The following is a 12,754-nucleotide window of genomic DNA, read 5'->3' as shown; positions in this document are numbered from 1 at the left end:
TGTGACGATACCTGGCTCAGCTCCACCTAGGCCACCACGTACCCAAAGGAGGTACAGTATACTGCATTGGCAGTATCTGGAGCTGAATAGCATATACATATGAAAGTTAGACTGTCGGTTGTATATGATTACATACGATGCGAAAACATTGCCTTGGAGCCGGAATAGATATAGGTCGATATCATGCTTCAAAATATCACAAAACAAGTCGGTTGTTGTACAAAACTTGGCTATGCTTCCCTTTTCTCTGTCTGGGTTAGGGCGAGATGATTCAATGCAGTAAGCCGTGCGATTGTTTTCTGGCGATTTGTCGGAATAGAATTATAGATATTACTTGTAACGGCGCGAGCAAGACTGTCGGATCTGTATCGGTGAGAAGTGTCACTCAGAAGCATATGGGAGTGCGTGGGACAGCAGAAACACCTTTTATTCGATACACACTTAGAGCCCTGGTACGACAGAATATCAAAGGTCTACCGAACATCTATGAAAGGTAGCAGGTACTTATACCTTAATACGGGCCTTCGTCGGATCTGTCCCGGTCCCCAGTCGCATCTCGATAAGCCGTCTCATCTGGAGTCGGTCTTGAGTATAGCATGGCCACTGTTCGATCTAGTCGAGGCGACGAAGTAAAAGTGGGATAAATATTGTAGGTAACTAGTCCATAAAGAGTTATCGATAATATAGAGGCAGAACTTTGCAGCTTGATAGCAGTATCAGAGTGGATGTCTTGGGGCGACTGGGGACATAGAACTTTTGGGTCAAATTAATCCTACGCGGATCCGCAGCGTTAAAGAGTAGAAAGAAAAGGTAAGTTATAAGGGTAAGCCCAGGAGTGATTTTGGGTAAATTCTAGAGATTTAAGAAGTGATAAACAAGAACAACCCTAATAAGAGAACTTGTTCTTAACCAAAAATATAATAGTCGGCTCTCACCATAGATATACAAATCCTGATAATGAACCCCTATTCGACTGTTCAATCACTCTTTATTTAAGCTGCGGCATTAGAATACTACACTTAGCGGCTTATCTAATAGTCATAGCCGCAAATAAGAGGGTTCAAAAGTTAAAATAGCTAGCATCGCCTCTAGCTATTGTAGATTTATTTGAGTATAGCTTTATTATTTAAAAATGTAACAGAGTATACTTTGCCTAATCTATGAAGCTTAAATCACTCGCTTGTTCACAAAACAAGATCTTTAGAACTAGTATATCGGAGCTTTTACGAGACGTTTAGGCATGCGATAATGTCGGAATCTTTGAAGAATAGAGGTTCCTTCTCTTCATGTGCTTTTTCGGATATAAGCCATGGCATGTGATGGATAATCTTGCCTCTAGGATAAATATCATCTCATCCAAAGTAGAAAATCGGTGTAGGTCAATCTTGGTACCGCTGACCCAAAACCAGGCACCAGAACTGGATCTCCAGAAGTTAGGCTTGGCTAGCGTCGGAACTTCACTGGACTGAGAATCACTGATAGTTACAAATGAAAAAGGCAAGAAAACCAGTGGGCTATCCTTCCAAACTAGGCGACCCTTTCATCACCACATATGTGCAATCAGGTGTATTCGAGAGAGAAGTAAGAGGCAAACAAGTGCAACAACAAGGTGTTAGATATTCATTCGAGAGCACAGGAAATAGCACGCACCTCTGCTTGGGCTGGACGTGCGACTGGTGCCGGAAAGCCCTGTTTGAGATCAGCTAGTCACTGCCTAGAGCAATACTGTTGCGACTTATTGTCCCAAATTGTAGACAGCGAAACACTGGCGGTTTGCACCTTATTTTTGGCACCGAGTCTGATCATGAGTTCTAGGTCATGGACACTGCGCAAGAAAAAGAAAGGCAGGAGGATGAAGCCTATATCACAACCACTTTCAAAAACAGAGGCATACCTGGTTAAAAACGTACCGTTAGCTCCACATCCTGTGGGCTTGGATCCAATTACAAAGATGAAATTCTGGGTTCAGGAGAGAGCCCTCCAGAGACTGCTTGCGAGCTATGATCACTTTTATAGCCTAACATGTGCTACCGAATTAATCTACGATACACACAATCTTGCCAGCATTCTCGCTCCGTTCAATTTGGTCGTGTATCTGCTGAATAGTCGTCCATGATGCAGTGTGATGAAGAATGACCGAGAGAGCACCAGACTCGAATCCGGGCATGAATTCCTCCAAACGGCGCCGGAGCTTCTCCTGATACGCCTCGTCCCTGGAACGTAGCGTGCTTCCTTCAATACGAATCCTCTTCATTAGAATGGGCGAAATGTCAGCCTCTTCGACCTTCATCCCTCCCATCCTACCTAACATGACAATGCGAGCGTCACGGGCTGCAACGGCCATGTTGCGCTGGAAGTACGGTCCTCCAACGTAATCGACAATGTAGTCGACGCCCTTGCCTCCGGTTGCCCGCATGATTGCGTCAACAAAGTCTTGGGTCTTGTAGTTGATGGCCATGGTGGCGCCAACCTGCTCTGATGTGACGAGGGTGCACTTGGCCTCTGTGCCCGCTGTTGCAAAGATGGCTGATGCACCAGCCGCCCTAGACAACTGGATACCCGCAATCGATACACCAGAGGCGCCCGCGTGCCACAGAATTGTCTTGCCCTTTTCGAAGCCCAGCACAATGTGCAATGCCTGAATTGCGGTGATCCAGGCCTCTGGGATAGCGGCGCACTGCGCAAACGACAGTGCCTGCGGTTTGCGAAGTAGCATGCCGGTGTTGACAGCAACATATTCGGCGTAGGCGCCTCCGTACGCAAGCCCAAAAACCTCATCCCCCTCCTTCAGTCCGTGAACGTTGCCGCCCCCTAGAGACTCAATAACGCCGCTGAATTCGACGCCGAGAGTGGCAGGAGCCTGCGGAGGCACGGGATACCCGCCTCGTCGCTGCGAAATGTCCATGCGGTTGATACCAAATGCTGCGACTTTGACCACAGCCTGCCCGACCTTTGCTGTCGGCTTCGGGCTCTCAGAATTGATGAACAAGTCCTTACTCTCCCCCCTGCCCCCGTGAATATCAACTGCTCTCATCGTGGTGCCTGTCATACTGTCTCTTCAGATTATGAGTAGATATCAAAAGCTAGTAGCATGCCACATCATGATCGGCTCGACAAGCAAGAGTTATATGCCAGTGGCAAAGCACAAACTACGGGACTTGTATGCCGGCTGCCTCGCACTCTCCAAAGGATAAAATGTGTGCCGGGTAAAGTGGTATCATTTGTAATATGTGCTGGTCACATTGCATTGCCATTTTGGTCGTGGAACCAAAACTAAAACGTAATAATGTAGTTAGTATTAATTCATAACTAGTTAGCTCAAATACTGCTAACCTAATATAAGCCGGATTCTACTTATAAGGCGGAATCTGCCTAAGCTCCACGAACTTGTCAAATGCGTCCGTCAGAGACTGGAACGAGTCGATATGACCTGTCCAGCCCAACTTTCGCGCTTTATTAATGCTCAGAGTCGCCGACCATGTGCGCTGAAACACCCAGTCTTGGAAAGCCCATGTACCTGACTCCCAAGTCGCCTTTGCCTCAGGGCACCCATTCTTGTCACAGATCCTGTCCCAGGCCTCGCGCTTGCCGACAGACCACTCTGCTAAGCTGAACTCGAGCTGCGTAGAACCCTCCAAAGGTCGCGGCTTCATGAACTTTTGGTCGCTTGTTGCTGAAGCACCCAAATGCTGGGCGATGCGCGGCCAGAGGTACCTCCACGAGAAGTAATCGCCGTTGGCGACATTAAACGCTTGGTTGCGGGACTTGTGCGTCGTTGATGCCCAAATGGTCAGGTCTGCAATCAACCTTGAATCAGAGAGGTCGTCGTAGCCTTCCCAGTACACTTGGTTTGTTGGCATCTTTGCCTCTTCGCCGAGCTCTTTGCAAACTAGCAGATACAAGGCAAATGTCAACGCAGAATTCATGCCGTTCGGCTTTGAAGTATGCCCAATGATGGCCTCGGGGCGGATCACGTTCCAGGACCAGCTCTGGCCCTGTTGCCGCTGGATTAAGTAATCTTCTTGTTGGAAATAGAAGTTTCCAATGGGACTTTCCCTTCGTTTTTCTTCCTCTCGGGCAGGAGAAGGAACCGGACCAAGGTGAACATTATAATGTTTGCCGCCGGTCTGGAGCGTGCAGTTTTGCAACCTGGGTGCAACGGTAATGAGAGCGTCGAGAAAGTTTTGGAAAAGTTGCTCGTTGGCAATATTCAGGTCCTTGAAATCGTCCTTATGGACGTACGAGGAGAAATAGGCATGTGTAACCTCGGCGCATGTAGAACCCATCTCTTGGACGAGAGTATCGGATTTCTTGCTAAGATCCAGCGCAATAAAGGTGATGCGTGGATCCTGGACAGTGGTCTTGAATGGTGACCTTGAGGTCACAATGATTTTGCTCCATTCTTGTCCAGTCGTGTTATTGACAAGATACTCCAGGATCGCTCCGCCAGAAATGCCGTTACCACCCGTGATGAGAGCGACGTTCGGCATGATGTCGTGAATAAAACAATGGATGTAGAAAAGGCTTGCCGGGGAATAACTCTGATCAAACGAGAACGAGCTGAAGTATTGCTACGTTCTGAAAACATGTGGCAGAGAAAGAAGGCAAGTTTTATAACCTTCATTCGTCTAGATCCTATCTACTAGCATACTATAGTTCAGCAACGAATCCAGTACCCCATCCTTCCCCGCATCCCCAGCCTTTCTGTAGAGATCCATCAGGAGCCGCAAAATACCAGTCACTAAGTGGCATGTTTTCATTGATTTGCGCATGCAGGTCTTGCCAGAAGGTCTGCTAATAGGGGCCTGTGGCTTCTCTAGCCGGCTGACGTGGTACGGTAAAGGTGGTATTAGTCGTAGGCTTCAACCAATCAACGTCGTGTCATCTGCGATGGTCTAATCCGCTTGCAGATCAACCAAATTTGTCGTGCAGTTCAAGCGAAAGTTCTATGCATCTGTGGCATCGGAGTCCACCGAGCAAAAACGATTGTCGTGAAAGATGGATCATGCGATTGCACCTATCCGAGGCACATCGATTATCTGGGCACCTTGGCATAGTCATTTTGACAATCCTTGCTTTACCACACATGCCTGGGTCATTTTGATGAGTTCTCTCTGAAGTTTGAGGTGATTTGAAATCATCCGAAAGACTGAAGCCCGCGCAAAACTACTCTGACTTGATATACGTCGAGCGTTTCGTATTTGCAGAGCACATGGGGACATTGAACAGCCGCACTAGCAGATCATGTTTTTCTATCATGGTGATAATACACCAATCAGATTTTTATCAAAATTCTAATTCTTGCGGCTTTCGAATATGTGCCTCTCATATGCAGTCTTATGGCATTGTTAAAGTCATACTATCTTGGGGACCTGTGCATCGCCATGAAGAATACTCTGCATGACTGACATCAGTCTTACTGTCGGATCTTCTATCATCCTGTGCGATCGCCAGGCTACAAAGTGGTCGGGCCGTACCAGAATCGCACCTTGTTCCTCCACCTCGCGCACTTTGTGCCACTCCTGATAGCAGTCCATGTACTCACCTCCAAAGCCGATCCTGAACCCGCGAATCTGAACTCCTCCAAGCTTGCTGGAAACTTCTTCTGCAGCAGTAACCCAAGCATCTCCTCCAGTACCGGTGAGTAGTGTGAAGTGGCCTTTGCCGCAAAGATCAAGAGTTGAAATTCGTGGTGATTGGCCATTGGCAGCGATCCAAACATGAGGCAAGTGATAACCAGGGTATGTGCTGACCATCACCTCTCTGAGTTGGTTGAGTCCCTCAAAATTAGGTGTTTGATCGTCGCTCTCCGGCAGCGTGAGCTGTGTGAGCGGATAGACCTGATTCATTTGTATACCCAGAGCCTGCACCTCGTCCTCAGTGGCCTGAAGAGCATCTCGAAACATTTTGCGCATGTTGTCACCCTCGGCTGACACTTCCTTGAGCTTATCGGTGGCGATTTGTCGTGACTGTGAGTTTAATCCGATAATTGACCACAGACGCCGATGAGCTTCCATCCCATCGTTCGCACGGCGCACGACAGCATCGCCAACTGGTTTCCTTTCAAGGGTAAGAGTGTCAAGGATTGACGCAGACGCCCAACCTCGAATGACATAGCCTAGTTTCCATGCGAGATTGAATGCATCTGATATACATGTGTTGCTACCAAGACCATTGATGGGCGGATGACGGTGAGTTGCGTCTCCTATGCAAAAGACGCGTCCTTTCTGCCATGTTTCCGCAACCTGATCATTGATGGTCCATGAAAAGGAAGACAAAATTTCGATGTCGATCGTCTCATCTCCAATCATTTGGTATAGACGTTTCAGAATAGCCTCGTTAGTTGGTTGAGCGCTCTTTCCATCTTTTGTTGCCGGATGCATCGACACTACCCATTCGTTCCATGGCCTCACCATACGGAAATTCCCTACTGCAGACCATTCAGGAGCCTCTGTGTTGAGGATCCAGTTGAGGCTTCCTGGTCGGTTTTCAATGTATTTAGAGAGATCTGCCTTGATATGGATGTTGAATGCAGTGTTGAGCTGACGACCAATCACAGGAATCTCCAACGCTTGCAATACCATGCTTCGGGCGCCGTCCGCTCCTATGAGGTATCTGGAACGTACTTTAAACTCTCGGTCGGTCGTTCGATCTCGTAGTGTCGTTTCCACACCGTCATCTACCTCCCGAAAGGAGACAAACTCGGTCGAGAACAGGAATTCAGCGCCAGCTTTTGTGGCTTCATCGACAAGCACAGGCTCCAGATAGCTCTGGGGAAGATCGGACATATAGCAAGGACTTGCTGCCTCATAGGCGCCTTTTTGCGAAGGTTTGTTGCCCCATGCCCAGAGACGACCATATTCTTGTCCGGCCAGTGAATTCAACCATGATGTATGCTGCATATCTGTATCAAGGTCAGTTTGGCAAGGACTTGAGGCCTTAAAAGACAATTCGAACTAACCACTTGCTGGGCTGGCCACGGTGTTCAATCTTTGTTCTAGACCCGCATCCCGCAGGACCTCCATTGCTCTTTGATTGAAGATATGGGCCCTTGGTGTATTTGCAGTGCTCCTGTGTCTCGAAATCGCGAGTGATTTCACCCCGAGACGAGCCAGTAACAACGCCGTAGTTGCGCCCGAGGGGCCATTGCCAATAATTAGTACTGGGTATTCCATGTTTCACCGAACTTCACACTCCACGGAGTAAATACGATCAGTTCTATGAAAAAAAAAAGAAGAGTAAAAAATGTCTTCTCAGGGAGAACATCTGTATGAGTTAACATTTCAAAGATGAAATATATCATCATGTTTCATTTATGTAAAGAATGAAGTCTTGAGATGGTTCTACCTAGGTCTTTGACCAATGGGTGCTTGATCACCCCCATAGCGGTCAGCTCCCGATACTCAAGTGGCATTCTCTTCAGCAATTGGTCCTTGTGGTCCTGCTTCTGATTGAGAACATGCCATTGACAAGCAAATGGCTTGAGGGAACAAAAGCTAGCTTCGTTATTCGAAATGCTGGGGTGCAGCCGCAATCGAAACACCACTTTATCCGAACGTCCATCCCCCGCTCCTCAGTTTCAGCCATGTAAAGAGCCCCACTTCAAGCGGCATGTTCAATGAAGTTGACACTAATGTGATCGAATAAAGCAATCCCCGCGGTTCTTGTGGCCTCGGTTTCGTACTCGCCAAGTGGCTTTCCCCATAAACCAGTATTGAACCGAGGTAGCGACAAGGGTGGAGATCCTGTCTGAATACTTGATACTCTGCGGAAATTAGCGCATATCATGGCGTCATGATCTGGACGTAGTGGTATTCCATGGTTATCTAGTACGATCCTATGCAACTCGTTAGGCACGGGATCGTCAAGTACTTGCAGAAATAGTGCTAGAAAATGCGGAGATGGCCTGTCTCCCGAGTTTGATATTGAGAAGCCTCCATTCTATATTCGCCATTTAGTGAACAGGAGACTTGTAGATGAGAGGCCTCGTGCTGAACTTACTATAAACGAAGAAGAGCTCCTCCCTTCTGGTGACGGCGAGCGAGTCACAACTGTATTGCCACCCCCTCATATTCAGATTCTTCCTACTTGATCATATGGATCTCGACGGCTCTTTTGCGGGAGCGCTGACATCATATCGATGGGTGTTGGTGGTGGCGGCGCTATATCTCTTCAACAGTCTGGTGAGTGTGCTTGCTTCTGCCTCATCACGTAGCAGACGTGGTTGTCACTATACGACTCACATGCGTCTTTTGTTCATCGCAATTTGAATTGATTCATGCTCATCGAATATCATGAAAGCTGCTAAATCCTGATAGGTCTTATATCCTTTCTTGCTTTCACCCACTAGCCATATTCCCGGGCCGTGGTATGCCAGAGTGTCGAAGTTTCCTCTCCGCTATGCTACGTTTAAACGTCGAAGGACGGAATACGTTACAAACCTACTAAACCGATATGGCTCCGTCGTTGTCATTGCGCCTGATCAAGTACACACTACAGATGACATCGCCATGAAGTCCATCTACGACAAGACTTCAATTAAGACAAAATTTTACGCATCCATGGGCAGCTGGAAAGGTGTGACTTCGACACTCGGCTTCCTCGACTACCCATCGGCTTCTCCGTCACGCAACAATCTCATCCAGTGTTTCCAGAACAAGAACCTAGCAGTACTCGTGGAGAATATACAAGCTCATGTCAGTGATTTCATAAAGCTGCTCGAAGCAAAAGCTTCAAAGAACGAATCTGTTGATGGGATCGTCGTCTTCCGCCTCCTCGCACTTGACATCGTTACCGATGTGCTCTGGGGTGAGCAGGACAGTCTAGTGAGGAACCACAGTACCGACAAGGATCCCGACTTTCTAAGGCGTTTCCATGCATTTAGTACTTGGAATGCAATGAAGAGTTTCATACCGGGACTGGATCTCATCGTGAGCTGCGTGGGCAACAAGAAATGGAGAACTCTACGCAACGACTGCAGTGACATGGACGTTACCGCGAGAAATGCTTTGCAGCGATGGAAAGAAAGCGACACAGTTTCTCGTCGCGAAAAAGACGTTCTTTCCATGCTACAGTCAATGAACAAGGCCCATGCTTCTGCGGTGCCCACAGAAGACATTCCTGCATATATGGTAGAGATGCTTGCAGCAGGCTCGTCAACGACATCGCAGACGGCAGCATTTGCATGCTGGCTTCTCACGCGTGACTTGGACGCGCAGCAGCGCTTGCGCAAAGAGCTGATGGAAGCTTTCCCGAACATGGATGACATCGACATCAAACGAAGCATAGATCTCCCCTTCCTTGACGGGGTAATCCGTGAGACGATGCGACTTTATCCCATGATCCCAGGCCCATTGGAACGACATCTAGGTAAAGAAGTCAGCATTGCCGGCAAGAAGGTTGGAAAAGGCGTCATTGCATCCACCGGCGCCTTCAATCAAGGGCGACTTGAAGAAGTGTACCCTGATGCCACGTCCTGGAAGCCTGAGCGTTGGATTAACGCAACTGAGCGAATGAAGCTGAATTGGATTCCATTTGGTCATGGTTGCAGGTCGTGCCCTGGAGCTAATCTTGCAATGACGGAACTGAAGTATATGCTGGCAATGATCTTCCGTACATTCGAGGCAATCATGCCGCCGGGCTTCGAGCAAGATGAGCTGATTTTGGCCGATGTTTTCGCGGCTGGATCAAAGAGCGGACATTGCTGGTTGAAGTTTCAAAAGCTGCCAGGAGTTTCTGCCGGCAAAAGTTCGTAGAGGAAAGCTCGCAATGGGCAACCGTTACAAACTTGGATGAAGCAAAGGAGAGTTTGATTTGTTGAAAAAGAATGTCAAAATTCATTCAGGTGCTATTCAAGCAAATTTTACGCGTACATGAGTGATTGTGTCTGTGAAGAGCGAACACATGGCATAACTATCAGGTGATTATAGCATACTTAACCATTGTCAGTGTCGTTGTAATGGAAATTTCTTGCTTGAAAGTTTATCTGCTGCCTTTGCGAACGATGACCACTGCGCAGGACTAACGCGATCGTATAACTCAACATACGAAGAAAGAATTTTCCGACTGTCAACTGTGTCCACATAGATTGGATCTTCACTCTCCAACACGAGCGGTGATTGTTGTGGTTCTGCAGGGTTTCCGGTGGCACGTGATTCTGAGTACGCCCATAAGATTACTGCTCCGTGATGTAGACCTATGAATGCGAGAAGGTTAAAAAGAACTCTTCTGCTTTCAGGCACCTTGGACTCTCTGGCAATGATGTTCCGCAAGCTGCATGCTCGTTCTGCCACTGCCCGGCCCTTTCTCGACCTTGCCCAGGTGCGGACAGCAGTAATCGTGCTATCGTCTACCACTCGATTGTCAGCCAAGCGATATTGGATCTGATGTAGCTCTTCGAGCGGCGCATTGAGGCGCAGAAACCCAAGGTGAAAGAGTAACAAGCAACTCATCAAGATGCTACGGTCAAGATTGGTCCTGACAAACGTCTTGACAAGGGCCAAGTTACGCTCCCATTTTTCTAGAGCAGAATTGAGCTGTTTACGCTCGTGCATCAAGTCCTCCATCGACCGCGTAGCGCTGTCCAGTTGGTGTGCTTCGGCATCGATGGCACCTCTGGAGGGCTGCCTTGGTCTATGCATTGAACTCGGACTGGCATTCATATTTGGAGATTCGAGACTCTGCGCTGGGGAGGCGATATTGGCCAAGAATTCGTCGCTGCCAACCAGACGGGTAAATAATTCCTGGTCTTTTGAGAAACGCCAGATCGGATACTGCAGACCGAACAAAAGTAGCTCTTGGCCCACAGGATCCAAAGGAGGAAGGGATTCATGTTGGTCCATGGCAATGCGATAAATGTCCGAGGCCCATAGGTGTCGGCCAGGCGTTTGATCGAATTTGATCATTTGCAGACATAGACTTGCAGGCATTTGATCGCTTCGCCATACAGAGTCACACATTGGTAACTGAAGATCGATCTCCTCTAGTGACACCAATGGCTTTGTGTGAAGGAGAACGCTGGTGTACGTGTCAACACGGAAAATTCCAAAGGCTAGTCGTCGGCGAGCTTCGAGCTGCAACCATACCGATAAACGATCATCGTCCGATGCGACGCCTTCCATTTGATGGAATTTTCGCAGCAGAAATCCTGAGGGCTTGGAGGAGAAAAGGTCCATTCTGCGAGCCTGAGCGACCAGTAAAGCGCCTAGGTGGTGAGCATATGTGAAGGCTTTGGACTGTCCAAAGTAGAGTGCAGTTACTTGAGTCAGTAAGCGCGCTTGAGCAAGCCAGATAAAATCCTGGTCGTCATCTTCAAGTTCCAGTGGCATGGTCAAAGTGCGCCGTATACTCGCATGGGCCATAGCGCCATAGTTGCAAGCGTTTTCGCCGCAATACATAGCCCCAATTGATGTGAGGACAAGGAACAACAAAGGGTGAAGAGCATCAATGTCAAGGTTGCGTGGACTCAATAAAGGCCAGAGTGGACCGAAGTGTTCTCCATAGCTCTCGTAGAAGCGAAACAAAGCCGGACGAGACCCTTGTTCTTGCGGCTCCAATAACTCAAAAGCGGCTGCGATTTGAGTGGATGCATGCTGCCAGAACATTGTTCGATTCGTTTCAGAGGAGGGCTGGGATGAATTGCCACATGCATATGTGACCATGTCCTGAATCACACGGTATTGAGAGGTTTTCGGTGTCAGAGTCACGTGCTCATCTAGATCAGGAAGACGTTATTAGAGCTCGGGGTTCTATGGGGATGAGGAACGCTTACCGTTTTGCGCGATCGGGTCTTCGTTCTCCACTGGCGATGGTGCAGAAAGCGATTCAGCAGCAGAAGGATGAGGCGCCGATGCACTGGAACGAGTGAAGCCGTTTGCGATACTATGATGCCGAACTCCCTCATAATGGGTATTGGGATTATCATTCTCAGTGTTGACTATATGAGCTTGGAGAGAAGATGGTAAGAAAGCTGGCAGTGATGGGCCACTGTCCGCCTCTTGAAAGTACGTGGAGTCCCACATGGCAACGTCTGTGGGTAGAAATAGATTTTCGTGGAGCCATGGCCAGGATACTAGGTCGGTCATCGAAGTGTCTCCCATATTGGCAAAGTTTGTATCAGTATGCTGAGAAAGAGGCATGTCAAAGTAATTAACGTTAGGAATAGCAGTTTCTAGCAGTGTCGAGTGGGATTGTTCGAGGTATTCTCCTCGATTTTGTGGCTGCGTGCCTCGAGCTGATTCTCGCGTCCGAGGAGCACAGGGCGGACTTGACAGCGACGTTGCAGCTTCGTTAGCAGGGTCCTGCGAAGGTTCTGGCACTAGGGCGTTTTGCGCATCGTCCGGCTGGTCACTGTCCCGGGCGAGGTGACTCAGCCTGGACGAGTATCGCGAGTATTCGCATTGAGCGTGGTTTTTTTGGCAGGCGGTACAAGGAAGCTGGCCGTTGCATCTTGTCCTCAATTCTCGACATCGAAGGCATGCTGTATGACATCTTTTCCTGGTCGGGCAATGGCCGGAGTCACCGGCACCCGTCGTATCGCGGCTTGCATCGATGGTTCGAGCCTGGTCGGGGTGCAGCTTGACATGTCGTGTCAGTAGATCTCGACGGTAGAAGACTACGCCGCAGGCACGGCACTTGTGCTTCCCCGTGTTCCGATGACTGTGCGAGTGACGGGTCAGAGAATTCTGGTTCCGGTATGTCCTGTTGCATATCGTGCACGTGTACATGCTACCAAACGGCCGAGTTGCGGGGAGGA

At 48.6% G+C, this 12,754-nt stretch overlaps 5 protein-coding genes across 5 annotated transcripts; 1 reads left to right on the top strand and 4 right to left on the bottom strand.

Annotated features, from left to right (window-relative positions):
* Positions 1-2,035: 2,035 nt before the first annotated feature.
* On the bottom strand, positions 2,036-3,034 carry PSV08DRAFT_178407 (uncharacterized protein; the record flags this gene model as incomplete). Its single annotated transcript, XM_014219722.1, has 1 exon — positions 2,036-3,034. The coding sequence occupies one exon, from the start codon at positions 3,032-3,034 to the stop codon at positions 2,036-2,038; it is 999 nt and encodes a 332-aa protein (XP_014075197.1).
* Positions 3,035-3,350: 316 nt separating this feature from the next.
* Positions 3,351-4,490, bottom strand: PSV08DRAFT_370595 (uncharacterized protein; the record flags this gene model as incomplete). Its single annotated transcript, XM_014219721.1, has 1 exon — positions 3,351-4,490. The coding sequence occupies one exon, from the start codon at positions 4,488-4,490 to the stop codon at positions 3,351-3,353; it is 1,140 nt and encodes a 379-aa protein (XP_014075196.1).
* An 864-nt stretch (positions 4,491-5,354) lies between these two features.
* On the bottom strand, positions 5,355-7,175 carry PSV08DRAFT_179308 (FAD binding domain-containing protein; the record flags this gene model as incomplete). Its single annotated transcript, XM_014219720.1, has 2 exons — positions 5,355-6,904; positions 6,962-7,175. The coding sequence occupies 2 exons, from the start codon at positions 7,173-7,175 to the stop codon at positions 5,355-5,357; spliced, it is 1,764 nt and encodes a 587-aa protein (XP_014075195.1).
* Positions 7,176-8,096: 921 nt separating this feature from the next.
* PSV08DRAFT_178163 (cytochrome P450) lies at positions 8,097-9,755 on the top strand (the record flags this gene model as incomplete). The annotated part of the gene is made up of 2 exons (XM_014219719.1): positions 8,097-8,183; positions 8,319-9,755. 2 exons carry the CDS (start codon positions 8,097-8,099, stop codon positions 9,753-9,755), a joined length of 1,524 nt encoding a protein of 507 aa, XP_014075194.1.
* Positions 9,756-9,944: 189 nt separating this feature from the next.
* On the bottom strand, positions 9,945-12,725 carry PSV08DRAFT_389261 (uncharacterized protein; the record flags this gene model as incomplete). Its single annotated transcript, XM_014219718.1, has 2 exons — positions 9,945-11,713; positions 11,882-12,725. 2 exons carry the CDS (start codon positions 12,723-12,725, stop codon positions 9,945-9,947), a joined length of 2,613 nt encoding a protein of 870 aa, XP_014075193.1.
* Positions 12,726-12,754: the final 29 nt, after the last annotated feature.

This window comes from Bipolaris maydis (genome assembly GCF_028858645.1).
Source record: "Bipolaris maydis strain C4 unplaced genomic scaffold PSV08scaffold_6, whole genome shotgun sequence".
NCBI classification, from domain to species: Eukaryota; Fungi; Ascomycota; class Dothideomycetes; order Pleosporales; family Pleosporaceae; genus Bipolaris; species Bipolaris maydis.
The sequence above is the reverse complement of the archived record's forward strand: the minus strand, read 5'-3'. Positions and strand labels throughout refer to the sequence as shown.